Source organism: Triturus cristatus, chromosome 3_2, assembly GCF_964204655.1.
Source record: "Triturus cristatus chromosome 3_2, aTriCri1.1, whole genome shotgun sequence".
In the NCBI taxonomy this organism is placed as follows: domain Eukaryota; kingdom Metazoa; phylum Chordata; class Amphibia; order Caudata; family Salamandridae; genus Triturus; species Triturus cristatus.
Genome location: NC_140584.1, coordinates 819,102,411 through 819,126,689, shown reverse-complemented (window position 1 = coordinate 819,126,689; position 24,279 = coordinate 819,102,411). Strand labels below are relative to the sequence as shown.

The window sequence follows — 24,279 nt, the reverse complement described above, 5'->3', positions numbered from 1 at the left end:
TTTCGGGCAGGTTTTAGTACTGAGACCGCTCTTCTTGAGGTATCAGAGTCGGTAAAATGGACACTGGATTCAGGAGCTTCGGCTCTACTGGTGCTCCGGGACCTGTCCGCGGCGTTTGATACTGTAGACCATGCCATCTTGGCACAGAGATTACAAGATGCGGGTCTTGGTGGGACGGTGCTAGCTTGGGTACAATCTTATCTAAGCGGGGGCTCCCAGAAAGTTGCTTTACAACCTTATGTATCTAGACCTAAGCCAATTAGATGCGGCGTTCCTCAGGGCTCAGCCCTGAGCCCCTTGTTGTTTAATGTCTACCTAGCACCGCTTTTTACCCTTATTGCCAACTGGGGTGTCAAAGCGATCTCCTACGCCGATGACACCCAGTTGGTTTTTCCATTTAAGGAGCGGTCGGCAGACACTTTTAAAAACTTCAAGGGCTGCTTACAAGACATAGCACGCTGGATGAACACTAACAAATTAAAGCTCAACGCTGGTAAAACCGAAGTTCTGTTTTTCGGCAAGGGCTTAGCTCCAGATCCAGTTTTGTGGTGGACATTAGAGATGGGGACACCACCAATACCTGGCCCGTGTGCTAAGAATTTAGGTGTGAAGTGGGAGACGAATCTCTCCTTCTCGGCTCAAATCAAGCAGGTGTCTTCTGGCTGCTTTAGCACATTGAAAAATCTGCGGAGAATCCTCCACTTTCTACCGGAGGGTTGCCGGAAATCTGTAGTACATGCTACAATCACGTCCAGGTTAGACTATGCCAATAGTCTATATCTTGGTCTACCCAAATATGCCATTGGACGTCTCCAGATGATTCAGAACGCGGCTGCGAGACTGGTGTTACGAATACCTTTTAAACATCATGTCTCTCCGTATTTACAGAAGCTCCACTGGTTGAAGGTGGAGAAACAAATCCAATTCAAGGCTATAACTCTGGCATATCGGGCCCTAAAGGGAAAATGTCCTAGCTATCTAAAGCAAAGATTGAGCATGTATAAACAAAATCGGGTGTTACGATCAAACTCTCAGATTTTGCTGCAAACTCCTCGCTTTGGGAAGGCTCGCCTTGGAGGGAGGACCTTCTCAGTGGGTGCAGCATCACTGTGGAACACCCTACCAGAGCCCCTGCGGCAGGCAAATACTGAATCTGGTTTTAGAAAAGCACTAAAAACGTGGCTTTTTTAGGCCCTCTCTTCTGTCGGCCGCAACTCAGCTGTCTTTAGCGGCGGGACACCCATACTTGGGGTAGCTGTCGCGCTCTATATATCGCATTAATAATAATAATAAAAATAATAATAATAATGCTCATGTTAGAGGATGCTTGGTGACTTGAAGGAGGTTTGCTATACTGTGCGTTATTTAATTATAACTTGTGGAAAATTTACAAATCTTGGTTCATATCAAGAAATTCACGCAAAATCCATATTTCAGTGATACAGTTTACCAATTGATACCAACTGATTCATGAACTTTCACCTCAACCTACAGATAATGAGAACACCAGATGGAGACTGGGAATAAGTTGTTATTTCCCGAAGCTGATTCTGCCCCCCCCCCCCAAACATGATACTATTGGGAAAGAACACTTTTTGACATTAGGAAAATGAAAATTAATGAGATACTATTGCACGTGGACCTCAAACAAGTATCCTTCGTTCCATATAGGTCCTTATAAAATATGTCACACCACTGAGTTCTGAGTGTTGATCTTCTCTGAATGAATGGCACGCTCCCTCTGCCCTTGATCAGTCCCACCAAAAGAATGGGTCTTGTACATGACTTCTCATCTTACCTGTGGGTCCAGGTCGATTATACAGACTTTCCCTTCATCAAGAACTGCTCTCACAGAGTCGATACTAGTGCCATAAAAGTTTTCTTTATATTCACCATATTCCAGGAATCTGAAGACGGATAAAGAGAATTGATGTGTGACAAATTATGCATATTTAGTCCATCTAATCAGATGACGTTGTGCAGACTCATAGTGATCTCCAGATTCCCATGCTGCACCAGTTTTTCAAACAATGAAGATAGAGTCACTCATCACTCGATCTCATTGTATAAAAACACAACTATTTGAAAAACACACACGCTCCCAAATCTGAGTGTCTCTCAACTGTGAAGTTGTAATCGTGAATTTAAGCTGCATGTGGAACTTTTCACTTTCATTTAGCGCCTCTACTTCTCAAGGACACAGTACAAACTTTTTATGCTGAATTAACAGAGCTGATCTGTCACTGACACAAGTTAGTTTATCATTTGTTCCTGCTTAATACAGTGGCTGTTAACAGTGATTCTATTCAGAATCTTCCCCACCGCCGCGCCTCACCCTCCCTCCATCTCCTCAGCCATCCAGGAAGACCTCCATCGCCTTCCTGATGGTGGGGATTGTTCATTTGAGAGAGGAGTCATCTGCTGTCATAGAGGAAGATTCTGGACTGTAGCTATACACATTTGTACACCTGGAATAATCACCCTTGTACTGGGGAGGCTGTTTAGGTCCTCCTGAGTGTTAGGAAATGAATATATTTTAAGGTTGAGCTTGAGTGGAGGTCATGCTAGAGAAGGGCAAATTACTTTTGTCTATTACTATGGCAGCTCAGCTTAAGGTAGTTTTCAATTGATAAGTGTGAAATATTCCTCTGCAACCAGGAGGACGTCGAACCTCTCTGTGATGGCCAGGGAAATCCCAAACATGTGAATATCAGAAGGAATACCATGATGGAGAGGATGTTTACATGTGGTTGTAGTTTTCCAATATACATTTCCTTCTCAAACTCATGTGCGCCAGATATCTTTCCTGCACCATGGAGAACTAGCAGCATCTGGGAAGGAAGTATAACAAAATATGGGTAATTAAATAACATAATGGGACCAGAATATGCAGTTTAGTTTCACAGCCCTTTATGAAAGAAGGCACCCTCTTCATGTCTTGCTAACGAATATGTAAAGTTATTTCAGGTGTCCTGTGTTTTGCCTCACGGTTTCTGGCAATGGACATTCTTCCACAGATGCTTATGCAGTGAGTCATGTCTCCTATACAGGTTGAAAGAAGGAGCAGGACTGAATAAAGGAAGTTAAGTATTATTATAACAGCCAACCCGAGCTACTGGATGGTCATTTTATAACCCACTGAAATATGGGTTACTGAATATCTGTATTTTGTAATTTGTTTTTCTTTTTTTTTTAAATGCTTGTACACCATAAGAAATAATGGGGCTGAAAAACACTCGCAATAGACAGAAAGGCGAATTCTGACCTGTAACCAAAATTAACAATATATGAAGGTTTTTAAACCTTCTTAGAAGCCTTCTGAATCTTGATTTACTGGAAGTATAGCGAACTTTCAAAACCTTAAACGTCAAGAAGCTGAAGGAGCAGGTTTTTTTCCTGGACTTTAAGAGCTGATCAAGTAGGGAACTACTTTTCCTCCGACATATCATCCTTCATAGAAGGCCTGTCTTGTTGCTCATACACTAATGTCAAAATCCAAAATGAACATTTAACAATGCAAGATTCTGGCATACCATCATACTGTATGGCCCCTTAGTTACAGACCAAAAGTAATTCATAGACGATGAGTAAACTAGTGTATCTTTATGCGTCAGAGAACTTAAAACTATTTTGCGTGAATTTGTGAGCTTTTCAGTTAAAAATCGGATATTATTGAGGAATGATTGTAGTCTTAACAAAGACAAATGAAAGTATCTGCTCAGCTAAAAAGCTCCTTGCAAAAATATACATAAGAAAAATATTTCTCTTTGAATATTTATGCACTAAAGACAATTTGTAACTGTATAACTTTAACGTGTAGATTTTCATCATATTTTAGCTCTTTAGTACTGGTGGTTGAGTTAACAATATTTTTTTATATAGAGGTATTATTTTAATTATTGATATGACTTTTTATGGACTGTATGGGAATTATAATTGTAAAAATCTATCTCAAAATGAATACAGCCCACAGTGGTGTGGCTCTCAGCTCCAGAATATTGGTGAGTTTCCAGTTAAGCATTTGGAAATGACTGCATGTTTGAAAAGTGCAACTGCACTGGGAGGGTGTTCATGAGACATCTAGTTTTTAATATATGGGCATAATAAAGGCTTTCAATTTTTGCAGATAAGGGAACTGACAATTAATGACAAAGTGATGGGCCAGGATTAAACATTTAGTTAAAATAAGGGAAGCAGGAATAGAACTGATAACAATTAAATCACTAAACCAGAAGCCGATGGATCCAATGATTTTCTCACTTGCAAAGCCTGAACTGTGACAAGTGTCAGACTTTTTGAGGCTGAAAAAGCTCCACTCCTTGCGAGTTTCAAATCAAAGAAGACAGTTAAAATGAATCGCCACCCCTTCTGGCTCTCAACAAAATGTATCAATGGGTGATTTGCCACTGGTCTTGTTACTGCGAAGCAAAAATTGTTACCAACTGCCCTTGTTGGTCGGTAACTTTCTAGATTGTAACTGTTGGCAGCTGGAGGCATCAGTGGGAGCAGACAATGCCCCATGGACCAGGGTATACATGCATTCTGCCGTGTGCCCAATTCTTTGGTAGCGTAACCTCTGTCCCTTTAAACAACTGTGATTGCAATAACAGGTCTTTACAAATGCACAGCTGGAAGCCTGCTAACTCATGCAAGACTCCACTTCTGCAACTGCGAAGTCAGAACAAATATCTGCAAGGACGCTAGGAAACTGCAATCGAGTGATTACAAGTGAGTTGAACTTACAATGGCCACATAAAGCCCAGTTTTATTATATGGAAGTGGTTGAAGTTATTGACTCACTTGTATTTCCACAGCTAACGAAACACACTGCCTTGTAGACAACTACTGGAAATAAAGTGACATACTGCAAGTTTAACAACAAAATCATGGCGTCTGCCACATTGGGTCATAATCTTACTTTAGCTCTACTTAACTTTCTATAACATATAAGAATCCAATCTCATCATCACCCTCCTATGATTCCCTGAGCAACTTGAGTCTATACAGACTTTAATTAGTTGAGTTATAGGCTAAGGATCGATAGAGATGCCACCCATATTAAATTTCACATTGCAGAAACTTGTATAAGTGGATGTTTAAATAAACTTACTCTCATTGACTGGATACTATGGTTCACACAACTTTACACAATAACCTCTGTTGTGATGTATGGTCTTGATCTATTAGGTCTCCACAAATTTGATAATGTGGTATTTGGCCACTTACTAGTAAAAAGTTCTTAACTTTGTAAGCACTGGTACATCAAATGTATTCCTGCTTGAGTTTACACTATTCTGTGTTGGGTATAATTAGTACAAACCTCTTAATTTTAGATATATAATAGATATTATACGTACCTTCTAGCACTAAAGAAGTCAAGGCAACACATGCCTGCCGAAACACATATTGGCAAAAAGACTATAAGCGGCTATGAACGAAAGACTGAAATATAGTGCGTGCAAGAACTACTGTGTGTGACTGGGAATTATATGAACAAACATCTTCTATGTAGGGTGTAGACTTGAATAGCCCATATCTTAGTCCAATAGCTCAATCTGTATCAAGGAGAGCGGAAGTCTATCAATCGAGTTAGACTAAATAATGCCTGATGATAAAAGACAGCTATAGATACTCATGCTAGAGTGCCATGAGGAATACATATAAAGACACCAATAAGAAAGAGAGGAAACTTCCGACCCTTAAATACTATTGCAAAGTGACAAACAAAGGGAACCTGTTTCGTGATTGAGAGAAATAGGATATATCTGCATTTGAGATACAGAGGCATTAGAGATGTCAAAGGGAACTCATGATGAAAAGTGTATTTATTGGATGCAGCTGTAGAGTGATAAAGGCAATCCGGGGTGAGCCTCAGAGATACAGTACCTGTGACTAAACACCATGCTCTCAAACATGTCCTTGGTAACAAAGTGGTACTCATAGCCATTGTTCTCGTAGGACCGCTGCGGACGTGTGGTGTCTATTAAAAAAAAAAATATCTATTTATCAAAAAGTCATTGGACCACAAAATATTAAAGGTATTCAGACATAGCTTATTATATGAAGATTTCATCTTTGGCTAGGAACACCACACTAGGTGCATTGAAGGAAATAAACGCGTATCAAGTGATAAAGTGGCTAGAAACACTCCCCCCAAAGTAAAACTTTCACTTTTAACATTTAAAATCTCCATCTTCAATTCTTCATCTTTTCAAGGCAGTTCATTTGAAAAACATACAGCACAAGCTAGAAGTGTGTGCCCACAATACCAGCCCATTATAAGAAAAATAATGATTCTACAGAGGACAGAAGATAAATGATCATATATGTTGTGTGAACCAATTCATGAAAAGGCGGTAGGGTGGAGCAGATTTATCATAAAGTTAGATGGATTTCCATATGCAAGCACTATGCATGGAGAAGGTATAGTTGTTTATCTCCAACAGTGGTTCTTAAGCACTCATCGTCTTAGATTTAAAGCCTGTTAAAATGTAAAAAACTCCTTGCATGAGTAGGAAAAGAGGGAAAGTTGCTTACCTCTAACTTTTTTTGTCCAGATCCTTCTCAGATTCACAAGCTTTTGGGGCACGTGCATCAAGCATTTTTGTCTTCGCAAACGGGCCGATTCACAGAATCGGCCCGTTTCAAATGCAAAAAATGCTTTTCAGATGCAGAAAGCCCTTTTTGCGATTTGGTAACCTGTTACTGAATCGCAAAATGGGTTTGCGATTCGCTATTAGGAAGGGGCGTGTTTAGGGTGTCCCTTCCTAATACCGAATCGCATCGGTATGTAGGAATGTCTTGTGACCGAAATGCAGTGGCAAAACATTTGCATTTTACCACCTACTTTAAATAGGTGGTAACCCATTCCCCTTTGGGAATGTTTGTTACAGCATTTTTTAAGAGCAAGCAGTGGTCCCACGGACCACTGCCTACTCTTACAAAATGAAAAGAAAACTTTTCATTTTTGTTTAAGAAATGCATCCCATTTTCCTTTAAGGAAAACGAGCTGCATTTCCCCGCAAAAAATTGCTTTATTTAAAAGCAATCTCAGACATAGTGGTCTGCTGACCCTAGCAGGCCACCATCCCTGTGATTTTTGCGATTCGTAGGGAGTTACAAATTGCGACCTACCTCATTAATATTCATGAGGTAGGTCATTTGCGATCCTCTAGAAAATGCAAAAAGTGTTAAACACACTTTCATGCATGTCATTTTGCGATATCCTAATTTGCAATTAGGAATTTGCAAAATGGTTTCTTCATGCATCTGGCCTTATGTTTTGAAACAGGAAATTTAAGGTCAAAGCAAAACCTGAGTAACTTCATAAACAAGTGTAAAATAGAAAGTGAAATCCTTCAGAGACAGAGTTCACAACCCTAAACCCCATGACATAAGAGAGAACACATTGTCATCCTATAAACTGACATATGACATCACAGAAATGTTTTCCCCCACATGCATAGTCGAGCGAGTATAATATATGCTGTGTTGCACAGCATTTGTCACAGTTAATATCTAAGGAGTTTTGTATAGAGCTAAACAGAACAATAACATTGGGCTTTAATGGAGTGGCTTATAATCATCCTTCAAAATGGGGTGGAGGTGTGATTGGTGAGGAATTTGCTGGTAAAAAGAGTAACTACCCGAAATATCATTACCGATGGTAAGTAATGTTTTCTTTTGATGGATACTGACACCTGCAGATTCCTCATCTTTTGAATAGCAAGCAAAAGCAGTAAATTACAGGAGAGGCTTGTCGGGATGGTTATACAAGGAATTGAGGAGAACAGAAGCAAAATGGCTGTTCATTCACACTTTGGAGACAAAGCAGTAGTGCTTCCCAAAAGTGTAAAGGGACGGCCATGTTGTTGTCCTGCCTACTGGAACACCTCTGCCAATGCTGACATAGAAAATTTGGCCGTAGTGGATGGAATGAGCCCCGATACCCTCCGTAGGATGTTTATAGCACATCTTAAATCACAGAATAATACACCCAGGCTGGATTCTCTTTTTTCCTTTTCTATTACCTCCATATCCTATAAAAAAGATGGTTATCTGTTCTGTATTCCTTAGTGAGGTGGATGTAAAAGCTGCCCACCTTCTTTGGGTCAAGTCTGTGCGACCTCTCCTACCCCTTGGTGAGGTTTGGAGGGTTGTAAAAAGAAGAAAGAGTGATGGACTGACCCAGGTGGAATGGGATTACCACAGTTTGTAGGAAAGCAGCTGTAGTTAGAAGGACAAACTTGTAATGGAAAAAGCAAGTGAAGTGAGGGTGTCAATTCACCGCTTGCAATTCGCTCGCCCTTCTTGCTAAAGTTATGACAATTAGAAAAACTGCTTTACTCCTTAAAAGCCTCCATTGGCAACTGTAAAGAGTTTCAAATCAAGATTCCATAAAACCAAATTAAGGCCCCATTCCGATATGACAAGTAATGCAGGGAGAAACATTTCTAAGACCTTACAGAAAAAGCAACACAATGGGTGACTTAAATAGGGATGGCTAGTCTGGAAGGCAGAGCAAAGCAAACAAGGCTGCTAGGTATCCCTTGACAGTCCCCACTGCACAATCTTGCTGGGCTAACGTCAAGGCACATCTGAGGATGTCAGACAAGTGGGCTTTCAGGAGATCCATATTATTCTGAGCACACCAAGTAACAGACCGGTTCCACCTTCTGGAGTACAACATTTTGGTTGAATAACAAAGCCGACAGAATGAAATCTACCACTTCAGCAGTCAAACTGCTGGTGGAGGTTCTGGAGGTTGGAGTGCAGAAATTGTCCCACCGACTGGGATAGAAGGTTTGCTCGGAGTGAAACTTGGAGCAGGGGGCATAAGGAGACATGCAAAAATGCTCCATACCACACCCTTCTTGGCCAATCCGATGTAATGAGAATGACTTTGGCCCAGTATTGGCAAAGTTTTCTCAGAACTGAAAACTATACTTCAACTGAAACGCGTCCCCCAAGGCTTCTTACGATGGATTCTAGAGGGGACAGAACAGTGGGAAATGCATGTTGTTGTGGGTGGCAAACAGATCCAGCTGAGGAGTATCCCAATGAGCAAAGATAATCAGGACCACCTCTGGGTGTTAACACCATTTCTGATTGGCAAGGTGACGCCAACTGAGGCTGTTGGCACTGGTGTTCAGGGAGCCCATCAGATGGTTCGCAACCAACCAAACTCCATGCTGGTAAGCCCAAGACCAGAGTCTCAATGCTTCCCAACTGAGAATTTGAGAGCACCAACTGAATCATCCTCAGTTGAGCAGATTAATATGCATAAGCTGTTCTTCGGGAGAACAGAGACCTCTGATCTCCAGTTCCTGCAGATGAGCTTCTTATCCTAGAGTGGAGGCATTAGTTGCCACTGTGGCCACAGTTAGATAGGATTGAACGGGCATCCTTGCCGCAAGGATTTTCTAGACACTATACCCGGTCAAATGCATCTGCATTCCAATAGGTTACAATAGTGTCTCACAAGATCTCACCTGTACAGGAACCACTGTCATCAGAGGCCCCACTGAGGGCCCACATGTGTGACCAGGTGGATGGAAGAAGCCAGCAGACCTATCAGCAGAAAACAGCATAACTGGAATTTGAGCCTCTTACCAAAACATCAGAACCATATCCGAATGTCCTGGATTCTCTTCGTATGGAGAAAGGTTCAAAGTGATATTGTATGCAGTACTGCCCTAACGAACCGAAGGCACTGTGTGGGCTCCAGATGAGATTTGGGCACACTGATTGTACAGCCCAGTTCGAACAGCAGTGCTGTTGGCGATTCTAAGTGACAGGACACCAACTCCATCAACTTGGCTTTCAGCAGCCACTCATCCAAGTACATGAATACTGAGATCCTGACCTTTGAAGAAGAGCTGCAACCACTGCTCTCACCTTTGTATATACATGAGATGCTGATTTAAAACCAAAGGGGAGGACCATAAATGAGAGTGAGTGGAATTCACAAAAAATTGTAGGTACATCCCTTGTGACTGCAGGATTTGTGTATGGCTATATGGGCCTTTTAATTCCAGAGACACTATCCAGTATCCTGCTTCTAGCGCCAAAAGCACCCGAGCTCGAGAGAGCATCTTGAATTTACTGCACTTCTCCTTGCAAAGGAAAAGGTTAAAAGCCCTGAAGTCTAGGATTGAGATGCAGACCTCTGTCCAATTTCCTGCTCTGGCACCAGCTCCACTGCTCTTTTCTGCAAGAGAACCCTCCACTTCCATGTGAATAGGAGGGAGGGGTAGGGCATACCCCCTTTTCTAATTTGAATGATCCACCGGTCCAAAGAAATGGCCTTCTAGGCCTGTGGAAAGGAGGACACCACGCCTCCCACAAATTGGAACTTGAGCTGCTTCCTGGGAGGGTCAGGGGAGGAGGAGGGGGAAGTGGAAGGCAGAGGCAGACCTGCTCTCCTTCTACCATGGCCTCACCACTGCCTGAAGAGAGGATTTTGAGGCTGTTATTTTTCCTCAGTACACTGTGATTGGGAGGCTGTCACTGATGAAAATTAAAGCCACTCATAAATCCACAACATTTGTGAAATTGTCTGTAGTCTCGCTGAGGAGGCTGCAAACCGAGAGATCTTGCCATTGCTCAACTTTTCTTAAATGTCTCAAGGGCTAAGTCTGCTTTGTTACCAGAAAGCTTACATTCATCAAAAAGTAAATCTGTTATGGTATATTAGAGGTCTGAAGAGAACCCTGAAGTTCAGAGCCACGCATGATGGCAACAGAGGTGCCCATCAATCTCACCACAAAGTCTTTTGCAGTATCCAGTCTGCATTGGATGATTTGTCACGCTGCAGCCTGGACATCTTTTCAGAGTTCTTTAAAGTGTGGCTGAAAATGCTCTGGCAGGCTGTGCACTACCTTTTTGGTCATATTCCATAGTACATGAGTTTAGCGTCACAGGAGGCAGATTTACTTCAATAACAGGCTGCCAGCAGAAAATTGTTTTTTGTCAAAGGTCTCCAATTTCTTAAATGCCACTAGCCTTTGCCACAGCTTGATAATCATGATCCATGGCTGATACAAAAGAGGACTTCCTCGGTATGCAAAGTTCCAAAAAGAGAGTGGATTATGTGTTTGTAGGAAAAATGTCTTCTGTAATGCTCCTCTTCCAACAATCGCTGAGCCTCTGTGCACAATCTAATCAGAGAATGATCTGAAGCAGTGGTCTAGTGAACCCTCCACTTAAACAGCTTAAGCAGGGTTGGGCTGCCACGGGACTGGTAGACTGGTGAACTTCATCCCAATAAAACGCTAATAAGTCATTTGTGGTCTCTTCCGTCTGCAGACAAAATGTTAATAAATAATGATGATCACCCCAATGATTAACTACGTGGTCAATATGCTCCCACTCCTCCTTACGGATGACTTCAGGCTATTCCAGTTAGCGTTTCTAGCAAAACAGGGCTCATACTGGACCTCCCCGCCGGCCGAATACACACCAGTTTGGCTTCAGGTAGAGAGAGCTATCTTGAACAGCCTAAGCCCAATGGCCCTACTAACAGCTAATAGAGACCCCACGCACCCAAACCTATCTTTAAAAACACAAAAATCGCACCACTAAAGGTAGACGAGAGACTGGAGTTTAGTATAAAAGGGTCTAAGATGGAATCACTCTGGGCCAATAGCAGGGTTAAGTATAAAGGGAAGTGCCTAACCTTCGACACATGGATTGAGAAAGGTATATACTACCCTTACCAACTAGAGAACGAAAAGTACCCCGTCACTTTTACAGACCGCAATGCAAGATACCACTTAAACGACATCGAATTCTATAACTTTTTGAAAATCAGATCAGCCATATCGAGAACTAAACTAGCGACCCCTCAACCCTCAATACTCCGATTAGTGTCAAACATTAACACACTAGGACACCAAGTCTCACAGTACTACAAACTTCTTCGCCCCAAAACATCCAAACGTAATGATAAGACAGTCGCCTACTGGGTTAAGCAATCCAAAACCTCACTCAGCGAACAAGAATGGGCTACACTATGGGCCTCGACCTCACACAATAAGATCTCCCCAGTGCTCGCACAAACAACATTTTGGCTGTTCCACAAAGCCTTTTGGACCCCTGCACGACTCATCTCACTAGGCCTCAGGGAGGATGCGCTTTGCTGGAACTGCAACAAGGGGAAGGGGGACCTAGCACACCTTATCTTCTACTGCCCAAAGCTCAAGGTATTCTGGGGGAAAATCTTTGGTTTCTTAAATGATCTGTTTGGTTATACACTAGAAATGGAGTTCTACACCCTCACCTCGGCATTTATGAGTGCGGAACTGACAACGGAACATGATAAGGACTTACTAGACCTATTACTGACAGCGGCAGTGAAAATGGTCCTAGCCAATTGGAAGGACACAAGTAAGACTACCTACAAAGGCTGGATCAACTGGATCACGCACCTCAGAGGTGCAGACAATATCGCTCTACAGAATTCACCCTGGAAACCGGCCTCAAGAGGGATGTGGAGATCTCTGGACACTTACCTAGACTCTTATGATCCCCCATGAAACTGCGAGGATACCAAGACAAATGTTTCGATTTGGTCCCTGGGGGACGTAACCAAATATAGCCCTGTGGGGCCTGCATGCGTGCTCAAACATAATTACAGAATGTCAGATGTAATGTATGGTGTTGTCTCTCTCTCTCCCTCAATGCCTGTCCCTACCTCTTTTTTCACCACTTACTTCTCTCCTTTACTCCGTGCCTCTTTCTAGTCTCAAAATAATGACATGTGGGGTTAGCGATATAACACTGATGTATAACCGGCACCTACTCAATATTTTCTAACCCTGTAAATGACGTTGCAATTGCCTTTCTTGTATAAAAAAAAATAAAAAATAAATAAATAAAAATAAACAATGAATAAGGAATACCATGATAGAATGGGTGTGGCTGTAGGCAAAGTAAGAGGAGAAAATAAAATCATGGAATGATGAACAAAGGGGACAACACAGAGAGAGGTAGAAATAGAAAAAGTGTGTGTGAGCGAAAGATAAGAAAGAAAAAAGGATGAGACAAAATAGCGGTAGAAAGTAAAGAATGAACAGGAGGAACAAGCATTGGAAAATGCAATAGGTTTCACCTATGTGATTACCAATAACTTTATTTTTTGGTAAGTTTTAGCTTGGTGAGCAATATATGTGAAAGAAACACCATAAAAGTGTTACCTGTGAAATCTATTGGTTTGTCAATATTGTATAGACATGTTCTACAGCAGCGCTAGCTATTGTGCCGCATGTCTTATTGTTAAAAAATAAAGAACTAACCCATATTGGAAAAGTGAGGCTGCAGTACCTTGGTAATAGTAAAGGTGATTGATAACAGAAAACATATAATTCACTTCTAGACTTTTATGTAATAACCCAATGCATTCTGTGTGATAAAGTAAGGATTTATTTATATTGCTCTAATTAGACTAAGACACCTGAAAAGAGAAATTTGCAGCTGAAACGTTCAGGACTAGAGGCAGTGTATGTAGTGTCCTGGAGTTAGGTGGTCACCCAAGTGCTGTTGCGACAAACTGCAACTACTGGCACAAACTAGGCACAGCTCCTAACTGTAGAATTCGTCACTATCCCCCAAAGGCAGTCAAAGTATTCATAATTAAAATGGTCTAATGATGCTTTTAAATGAAGAAATGGTAAATTATAGTATAATCTATGGAAGTATTTGCTTCTCAAACATACTAAGTCAATTCAGGCATCGGTGCTCTATTGAGATTAGACGACATGCCCCACTTATTAATGTATACAAATTCACACCACCCAACATAACACGTATTAACATTTATTTTCAAAGGTATATGGAACAAAACTAGCTATTCAAAGTACGTCCATGTGCACCCTGCATTTATTCAATTTGTAGATAGAATTGTATCACATCACAACACCAGTCACTTGTTTCTTGCATACTGTTATTATTTTAATATCGTGCCACTGTGGACATACATTTTTTATCAGTAATATATTTTTTTTCCCCCGAAGTTTTATATAGCGTGAATTTGACCCGAAATCAGGTATCAGAGCGCTTTACATGAGCACCAGTTAGTTGTGTTACATGAGGACACATTCATTTTTATTAGGCAAGGGGAGATTAAGTGATTTGCCCAGAATCACAGGATGTTAAGCGTAGTTGCCGAGACTCGAACCACGTTCCCCAGATTTGAAGTCGACGACTCTAACCGTTAGGCCACATAACTTTCAATCAATCAATCAGCATTTGTAGAGCGCAGCACTATCACCCCTAATGGTATCTGGGCGCTGGGGTGAAAGGTCTCCGTTGATAAGTGAGGTCTTGATTTCTTGCTGAGGTCCGTGTGGGAGGGTGTCCTGGGGGAGGAGGGAAACAGCAAAAAGAGGGCAAGAGACGAGCAGGAAAAAGCAAAACAGAGGGCAAGAAACAAGCAGAAAAGGAAAAAAGAGGGCAAGAAACCAGAAGAAAAAAGCAAAACAGAGTACAATAAATTAGCAGAAAAGGCAAACCAAGGGCAAGAAATGAGCAGAAAAAGACAAACAGAGGGCAAGAAACGTGCAGAGAAGGCACAAACAGAGGGCAGCAAACGACAAAGCAGAACGAGGGTAGCGGACTGCAGGACAGCTGGACAGGAGCCCTGTCGCAAGGTTAGCTGGCACGTGGACCTTCTCAATGCGGTCGCGCTGCGGCCTCCATCAAGTAGGTTTTGAGAGGAGGGAGAGGTGCTGGGTGGTGGGAGGAGGGAAACTGTTAGAAGAGGGCAAGAAACGAGCACAAAAAAGCAAAACAGTGGGCAAGGAATGAGCCAAAAAGGCAAAAAGAAGGCAAGAAACTAGAAGAAATAAGCGTTACATCGGGTAAGTAACAAGCAGATATCACCAAAACAGAGGGCAAGAAACAATCAGGAAAGGCAAAAAGAGGGCAAGAAACAAGCAGAAAAGGCTGTGCAGGCGACATCTAATCACAAGCACAGCGCAAGCGCTGTGCAGGGGAAACCTAAAGAGGACACATTGGAGCTTTACAATTTTGTTTTAAGTCCTGTCTGCTTCAAATATGGGTCGGTCGAGCAAGCCAAGTGCATTACCACCCCATGCGGATGAAAAGTGCGCACACCTTTTCCACACAGTTATTTCATTTACATTCTGTCTCAGTTTCATTTTTTTTTAGAAAGGATTTTACTGTGAAGTAGTGTAACATTAAACTATTCAAACACACTGCTTCCTCTTGTCAGTGGTGTATTTTTAGAGAACATCTTTCTATGCGTGATGCATAATGCATAATGCAGCACACATAGAAAGATGAACTACTAAGGAGAAATAAAGATTTTTCTCCTTGTTACGCCTCGCCGGGAAGGCGTACCATTTTGGCGCATTCCCAGGTCCACCAGAAATGGTAAATCTGTGAATGCGTCAAAATACATGGGTTTTCCTGTGGGAACACCCAAGCGATGCTTAATAAACTCTAACTCCGTGTTTATCTGTGGAATACTATGGTATTGTTCGGAACCCTACAACTCTGGCTTTTCCTGACAGATTTTGCCTGCTAAAAAGAGGCAAATTATATGTGCAGAAAAAGCAGTGGAATGAGCGAAAAACGTGCAGTAATTAATCATAGCTGCCAAGGTTTCAGATTGCCATGTGTGACATCTTCATAATTTCAGAGTAATTATGGGTGACATTTTAACGATTATGAGTGACACTTTCTCGCGAGCAAAACCAAGCAATGAAGGCAAGGGAAACATAAATATCAGACATTACACTAATTTAAGGAATGATAAAATCTAAGTTAACTGGTGCAAAGCGCAAGAAATAATTGTTAAATGACTTCCATTTATGGGGCTCATGACTAAGTGATATACTTAGAATCATACAAATAGCAGGACGCTCCTTTGCAACATATTAAATTAAGACCACACAATAGCTTAGGAACAGTTTTTTGCGGTTGCGCTTCCAGCCTTTGCTGAATCCAGCAGAAAAACAAAACCCAGATTGTCAGCCTTTGCGGTGGGCCCCTCGTTCCAGGCAAAATTAGGAAAGCATCAGGTCTGGGCCTCTCTCTGACGTCACGTGAGTGACACGACCCAATAGGCCGAGAGCAGGCCCCAACAACATCACACTTAGTTACAAACCTCACGCAGCAGCGGCCGAGCCACCCATTTCACCTTTTGAGTATTAACACCGGCAGGCGCTGCCGCGCTGCAGCTGCCTGACCGTGCACTGCCACACACAGGCTGGTAACTTTAACATACTTGGCGAGCGGCCGAAGATGGGAGTCCGTTCGGACTGCGGTGGTGGTGCCGCTCCATTGGAGGCAGCGATACAGACTCTGCCCAGGGTGGCCAGGAGGCTGCAGGCACTGGCAGGCTCAGGCCAAGAGTCACTGCGGGCCGAGGCAATTCAGGTTTACCACCGGGCCCCAGCCCGCCTCCAGTGTCGTCCAGGATGGACAGTGAGTCCCCCAACTCACAGGAAACCATAGCCACGTCGCGATCACCAACCAAGTCAGGACTAGAGCCATATCACACTGAGCAATCAGCAGGACACCTTGCAGTACCCATATGCCTGTGTTGTAGTCTGATTTGCACACCAGCTAAGGGGGCGGTGGACCGGGCGGGTGCAAGCTACAGCAGGCATCTTGATGTTGCGTGCGCCGTGATTGAATTTGGCGCTGCCGGCATAGCCAGCAAAGCACAGTGTGAGTGTGTGACAACAACATGACAGAGTTACAGTAGTACTTTAAAGTGGCAGGCTGGGCTTCAGGCTGCCTGGCCAAGTTACTTACTGTCTCTGATACACTGTCAGTCCCTGGCTGGGCTGGCGACGTTGCGGCTGGGCTGGCGCTGCAGGCATGGCCAGCGTCGACTCCGTGTTCAATGAGCCTGTCCTCACTGTCTGAGCGACTAGTTCGGTTGCGTCAACAGTGGTGAGCCACACCATCGCACTCCTCAATGCCCGAGGCCTCTCAGGTGCCCTGCTTTGTGATGCTGCCCTCCAACGCTGATAATCAAATGCCTATCCCTAGAACTTCAAGTTCATCACAGCTCACCCTTCAGGTTCAATGCCATCTACCACCTGCCAGGTAACTGCTCTTCCTTCATGGAGGAACTCACCGACTTCATTAGTGACCAATTTTCTCAAAGCGACAGGCAGATCTTCCTAGGTGACTTCAATCTCCACTGGGGCTCCGTGGAAGACTCGGCTGCCAACAAGCTTGCCACCTTTCTCTCAGCTAACGATCTTGTCCAACACTGCTCAGAAACTACACACGCCAAGGGCTCAATTCTGGACCTTGTTATTTCGAAATCAGACCTGCTTACCATTGCTCCCCCTATCCATCTAGACTGGTCAGACCATTTCCTCATTGCCTTCCGTTTTCACCTTTCGCACGTTATAACTCTCGGCCAACCTAAAAGGGCTTCTACCTGGTTCTGCAATACTAAAAACATTGATCTTGAGACTCTTTGTGATTCTGCTATGCGTTCACTTCCTAGTCTAGACCCTAGCACGGATGTCAACGATCTCACCCCCATTGCCTCTCAATTCTAGCAGTCGAAATCGACATTGTCGCTCCACTCCAAAGCAAAAGTAAAAGACCCATCCCCTCAGCACCTTGGTTCAGTAAAGCTCTCTATGACCAAAGGAAAAACCTTAGAATCTTGGAGAAACAGTGGAGACAATCTCCTTCCACCCTCAATCTCTCTCTTTTACGTTTGGCAAGATCCAAATACCACAAGCACATCTTCCATGAAAAAGCATCACATTTCAGATTCCTCCTCGACTCTGCTAAAAACAGACCCAAAAAACTTTTCGACCTCATCAAAACCACGAACTGCTCTCCCCAAACCATCAATCCTGAGGATGCTTCAAAGAAAGCAACTGAATTTGCTATATTCTTTGATGAAAAGGTCAAATCACTTCTGGATCAGGACACCCACCCCACCCCCATTGAGGAGCGAAAAGCCTTAGTCACTTGGCAGAACTTTGCCGCCATCTCAGAAGATGACCTCCTCAAATGCATCCTCTAAACCAAACCCTCCAACCATTCTTCTGACCCCATACCTAGTGTAATCGCCATCGATTTCTATACCAATACTCTCTCTTATTGGACCAGGCTAGTTAATCTCTTCCTCAGTCAAGGATCCCTCCCAGCTGTCCTCAAAACAGGACAGGTTACCCCTCTTCTAAAAAAAAAACCTCCGCAGATACGAACAACCTCAACAACTTCCGCCCCATCACCAATCTCCCTTTTCTTTCAAAAATCACAGAAAGATGTGTTGCAAAACAACTTTTTCAACACATTATGGACAATAATCTCCTTGACGTGTTCCAGTCTGGCTTTATTTAAAATTGCAGCACTGAAACAGCCCTGCTGCAAGTGATCGATGATGCGCTGCATATACTCGATTCAGGGGAATCGTGCCTTCTGATTCTTCTTGACTTCTCTGCAGCCTTTGAAACTGTTAATCACAACATCCTCCTTAACACTCTTTAACAGAGAATGGGCGTGGAAGGCACAGTGCTTAAATGGTTTGCCTCATTCCTCTAGGACAGATTCCAAATAATCAAGATTGCGAACAGTCTCTCGTCTCCACTGGTGGTTGGTCAAGGCATCCCTCAAGGTTCTATCCTTGCACCCACTCTGTTTAATCTCTATCTGGAACCATTAGGGAACCTCCTAAGCAAATCTGGAATCCTTTACCATCTCTATGCAGATGACACCCAAATCTACCTCAAGGTGTCTTCCTCACAAGATCTCTCACTACTCAACTCTATTCTCAACTCTATTCACAACTGGATGTTAGTTCACCAACTCATTCTCAATCCCTCCAAAACTGAATTCTTCCTCCTACCTACCTCTCTCTCCCCGCCTCCTGTTCAATCCTGGATGAATCAGCTGAATTTACTCAACAGTAAACCCATCATTGTCGACTACGCTAAATCTCTAGGTGTCATACTTGACAAAAGACTCAACCTAATCTCACACATCAACTCCATTGCCAAGAACGCACGTTATCAGCTGCGCCTTCTGTGGGGGCTTCGTCGGTTCTTCCCGGATCTCCATTCAGCAACTCGCTTCATTTCAGGGTTCAAACGAAGTGACCACATCACTCCTATCCTGTCTTCTCTCCGATGGCTTCCTATCGAGGCAAGAGCTATTTACAAAACGGCCTGCATCACCCACAAAGCCTTGCACACTTCCTCCCCTCGCTATCTGGCGAACAATCTGAAATTCTCTGGACACTTGAGACCTTCTCGGAATGCGGAAAAGTTTCTGCTTGAGCCCCCCTCCTTCAAAAGGGAAAAATCGATGGCTCAATCGTTCTCAGGTAATGCAGTGAGAATCTGGAACTCGCTTCCTCCATTGCTCCGTGCCACCACCTCTATTCGGATCTTCAAAACTGACCTCAAATCTCTTCTATTCCAAAGACACTTTCAGAACTAATTCCTTCATTCTCAGACCCCGCCAGGAAGTTTGTTAGTCATTGTAAATTGCAGTGTTTGATATTGTCTTCTTGCCTTCTATGTTTTTCCCTACCTCCTCTTGCATGCTGTGTTTGATACTGTGTCCTGCTATTTTTGTAACGTTCTATTTTGTAACATTTCTCTCATGTAACGTAACTTGTTCTGTTGTACAGCGCTCTGACACCTTCGGGTAAAGTCCGCGCTTTATAAAAATGCATTAAATAAATAAAATAAATAAATATGCGCAGCGCACTGAGTTCATGCCGGGAGGGACACGGACAGGACACAGTGAATGACTGCCTGCAGGCACACACCACCGCTCACCGCCAGTCGAGTCTCCGCTTCCTGGCTGAATCGACCTCACTTCCTTCCAGGTCGGACCACCAGCACGTGACGTCACATCCCCCGTGGCATCACAGCTAGTAATCACGTAACCAGTGCCACTGCTGAGGGCAAACCCCGTCCGACTCACTGCCTCGGTTATGGACTGTCTTGGCCGGGTGACGTCACAGGCCTGGTTGTACAGTGTCAGTGACTCAGCCACACCGCGGGCAGGTATTTCAATGCAGCAGGGTGCTGATACATTGTAGCAGCAGTGCACAAGAAGATGAAACTGTATACCGAGAATGTGCTGGTGGCAGCGCCAGGGCCGGCGAATCTGCGGGGAGCAGCAGAGCCGGCGCAGGTCATGTCACACAAGCCGGCGTGCGCGCTAAGCAAGCAGCCTGGTGTGGCCAGTTACTTCAGCTCTGGTACAGCAGACGATGGCTTAAAATGCGTGACAATGCAGTTCAGTGCGGTGATGCGGAACACCACACTGAAATGCGTTAGAGTCACGCCTGATGCGTGATACTTGGCAGGCTTGATTAATGCACAGATTCTCACTGTTATTCTAAAATCTGGTGTAAAAGAAAGCTCAGAATACTGTGGTAATAGCACAGCCAAATAACAATTCCCGTAGTATTGATAATTCTGCGGCAGTATTTCTTATTCAGTTTCCCCAACCAAGTATTTATGGAACCATTGCTTGGTTTATTGCATTATAAATGCACTTTCAAAGACAAACCATTTAAGCACATAATTTTCCATTTATCCAGTAACATTTTAGTTTACTACACCAACTGAATATTTATTTAAATCAATAGTTTCAGTGGTGTTTAATGTGCACTTTCTTGCTTTCATGAACAACAAGCATTGGCATAGCCAATAGGTCTCGCCTTTGGGACCTTATGTGTTTAACCAGAACTTTTGGCTATGTTGTAGAGCATTGTGGCTGCTGTGCATTATGTTGAAAAGCTATAATAAAAAGTGTTAAGCATTTTTGTTACCTTTATACAAACGAAGACGACATTATATACAACTGAAAAACCGGATTAAAATAGGATTTTAACATAAAAAATGTCTTCTAGTTTTTTTGTACTTGCACTGCTGGCAACTTCTTCCTGCCTGTTCTCATGCTTGTTTGCTATAAAAAATGTTGTTATGGGGGAGCGGGACATAAATAACGGGGGAGTGGAGGTTGGAAAACAGTAATTTAATAAGAACACGAGCAGCGGACGGACACTAGGGGAGAATCAACAGATGCCAGATTCCAAGGGCAGACTGACGTGATGCTTAGGTGGTGTGCTGATGCAAAATGGTGGTGGTGAATGATGTTTGGTGCTCAGGTGGTGACACTATATGGTGTGGATTGGAGGTACGTTGTGGATTGTGGAGCTGAAATAGGTTGTTTGGTGTGCAATTATGCGGTGTACATTGAAAATATGTGGAGTTGAATTGTGTGGCCTGGAACTGTGGTGTTGAGTGAAATTATGCTTAGTGAAATTATGTAATGGTGTGGAGTGCATTTATGTTGATTGGTGGTATGTGATATAGAGTGCATTTATGTGGAGTGTATTTATGTTGCATTGAGTAGACTGCAATTATGTGGCGTGTAATTATGTGACACTGAGTGGTATTATGTGGAGTGTATTTATGTTTCATTGAGTAGAGAGTAATTATGTGGCGTGTAATTATGTGGTACTGAGTGGTAAGTGGAGTGTATTTATGTTGCATTGAGTAGAGTGTAATTATGTGTTGTGTAACTATGTCACACTGAGTGGTATCTTGTGGAGTGTATTTATGTTGAATTCAGTAGAGTGTAATTATGTGGCAGGTAATTATGTGGCACAGAGTGGTATTTTTTGTAGTGTAATTATGTATCATATAATTATGTGGCACTGAGTGGTATTGCGTGGAGTGTATGTTGCATTCAGTAGAGTGTAATTATGTGGTGTGTAATTATGTGGCACTGAGTAGTATTTGGAGTGTATGTTGCATTGAGTGCAGTATAGTTATGTAGCATATAATCATGTGGCACTGTGTGGTATTATGCAAAGTGTATTTATGTTGCATTGAGTAAGTATGTGGCGTGTAATTATATGGCACTGAGTGGTATTATGTGGAGTGTATTTATGTTGCATTGAGTAGAGTGTAATTATGTGGCTGTTAGTTACTGAGTGCTGATTGCCTTTAGCAAACTAGACACACATCTGCATTACACTATCTGTTGGCACACAAACTCATCAAATACGGCACAGCTCAGTTATGGTGCGACAGCCTTTTACCCCAACCCCACCCACCACATGTATGGGCTTACACTTAATACCAAAGCAAACATTGCATGTGCCAGATTGTCATACTATGGTCACATTAATTACGCATCTTTGCCACAACAGCACGAGTTTATGGCATATATTCTTATTCACACCAATATACACTTCTTCATTTTAAATGACAGCTGTACATATAGCATAATGTGGCATATTTGTAGCTGCTTGAGCCAGCCGCGATGGCCCCCTGCCTGAAAATAGTAGTAAACTGCGTCGACAAAGACTACATGCAAGGTTTAAGCCATGCTGTTTCTTTCCGGCCCATCATTCCGAAACCAGGGTATTCAGTGAGAAGGGGCTATGTCTGTGAACTCCTTAGGCATTCTGAGTATAGGCCCAGTTGTTTTGCTATGTGCAGTGAGCTTTACTCATAAATCCACATTTCTTTGTACAGTGTAAAGCTAAAAGTGAACCCTGTGACCATGCTAGAGCACGGCTGCAGAAAATCACGCTCGGACTCCATACTGTAATCACTTCCCACAGATGGGCAGAGTGGACATTCAATGCTATGTATTGCCATTGTTGGGTGTGGTAAGTGGCTACGAATAGAAGAGGAGAGACGCAGCCTCACGTGAATAATGATAGCCCCCCCCCCACCAATACTGATAATAAATGCACATTCTGTGAGACAGCAGGCCATGTTTCCTACTGTCGGCAAAGTTGTACCATGGGAAGAATAACATTTTATATTTTCACCGTAGTAACAGGTGCATGAATACAAGTGTTTGCACTCTATCTCTACATAACAGGTGTTATTAGGACACGTTCATTTTCACTGCATAGTACATATGTATGCACGCTATGTAGCGAAGAGAAAAGTGGCACAGTGTAAGATGCTAATAAACAGATTCACACATTATGCCACTGTGTAAAAGTCCAATTCCATGTTATCACCACAGCATACACAAGCAAAGTTTTCCATGAGAAAGGAAATAGTCCCACCTTCACGTGGCCTTGTGTTAAGGGTCTGGTAGAATATCTTTTGATTGTAATTTAGACAAAATAAAAAGACAGCAGGGCACAAAGAAAGTACACAGATATGCGGTCTATTACCACAGGTGAGCAGGGGTCATAGTGACCAGCCCCCTCCTCCCACCCCTTGTTACTGGCCCAGCACACAACTAACAGTGGCAATGAAAAGATTACCCTCCACGTGTGTGGAAGAAAGTACAAGAGAATGTGACTGCCGTCTGATAGCAGTGTGTGGTTTCTACAGCGGCCCTCGCCTTGGCAGATACAGAGAAATGCCAATGTGCCTTTGGGTGAACTAACCAACGACAGACAGGCGCAGCTGACAACACTGCGAGTTAAACAAGCATTTGCAATGCAATAGGTCTCGCATTTATAAGAGTTTGAGCTATTGGCATTGTAAAATTACAATGCCTTTTATTTATGTTTTGGTTTTAAAACAAATAAAAGGCAATGTCATTTACAATGTCAGTAGCATAAAAGCAGTGTGCAGCGTGCAGCAGTGTGCGGCGTGCAGCAGTGTGCGGCGTGCAGCAGTGTGTGGCGTGCAGCAGTGTGTGGCATGCAACAGTGTTTCGTGTAGCAGTGTGAGGCATGGAGCACTGTGTGGCGTGCAGCAGTGTGTGGCGTGCAGCAGTGTGCGCCGTGCAGCATTGTGCGGCGTGCAGCAGTGTGTGGCGTGCAGCAGTGTGCGGCGTGCAGCAGTGTGCGGCGTGCAGCAGTGTGTGGCGTGCAGCGGCGTGCAGCAGTGTGTGGCGTGCAGCAGTGTGTGGCGTGCAGCAGTGTGCGCCATGCAGCACTGTGTGGCGTGCAGCACTGTGTGGTGTGCAGCATTGTGCGGCGTGCAGCATTGTGCGGCGTGCAGCAGTGTGTGGCGTGCAGCAGTGTGCGGCGTGCAGCAGTGTGCGGCGTGCAGTGGCGTGCAGCAGTGTGTGGCATGCAGCAGTGTGTGGCGTGCAGCAGTGTATGGCGTGCAGCAGTGTGCGCCGTGCAGCATTGTGTGGCGTGCAGCAGTGTGCGGCGTGCAGCAGTGTGCGCCGTGCAGCATTGTGCGGTGTGCAGCAGTGTGTGGCGTGCAGCAGTGTGTGGCGTGCAGCAGTGTGCGGCATGCAGCAGTGTGCGGCGTGCAGCAGTGTGTGGCGTGCAGCGGCGTGCAGCAGTGTGTGGCGTGCAGCAGTGTGCTGCGTGCAGCAGTG

The 24,279-nt window shown here is 43.6% G+C and overlaps 1 protein-coding gene across 8 annotated transcripts in view; it reads right to left on the bottom strand.

Annotated features, from left to right (window-relative positions):
- Positions 1–24,279, bottom strand: part of MPP4 (MAGUK p55 scaffold protein 4) — a 397,034-nt gene that overhangs the window by 62,844 nt on the left and 309,911 nt on the right. For all 8 annotated transcript variants that reach the window (XM_085648977.1, XM_085648979.1, XM_085648978.1 and 5 more), the window contains 2 exons: positions 5,887–5,980; positions 1,799–1,907 (listed from right to left, as the gene is read on the bottom strand). In XM_085648977.1, coding sequence (XP_085505103.1) covers positions 1,799–1,907; positions 5,887–5,980 — 203 coding nt within the window. The remainder of the gene's footprint in view (positions 1–1,798; positions 1,908–5,886; positions 5,981–24,279) is intronic.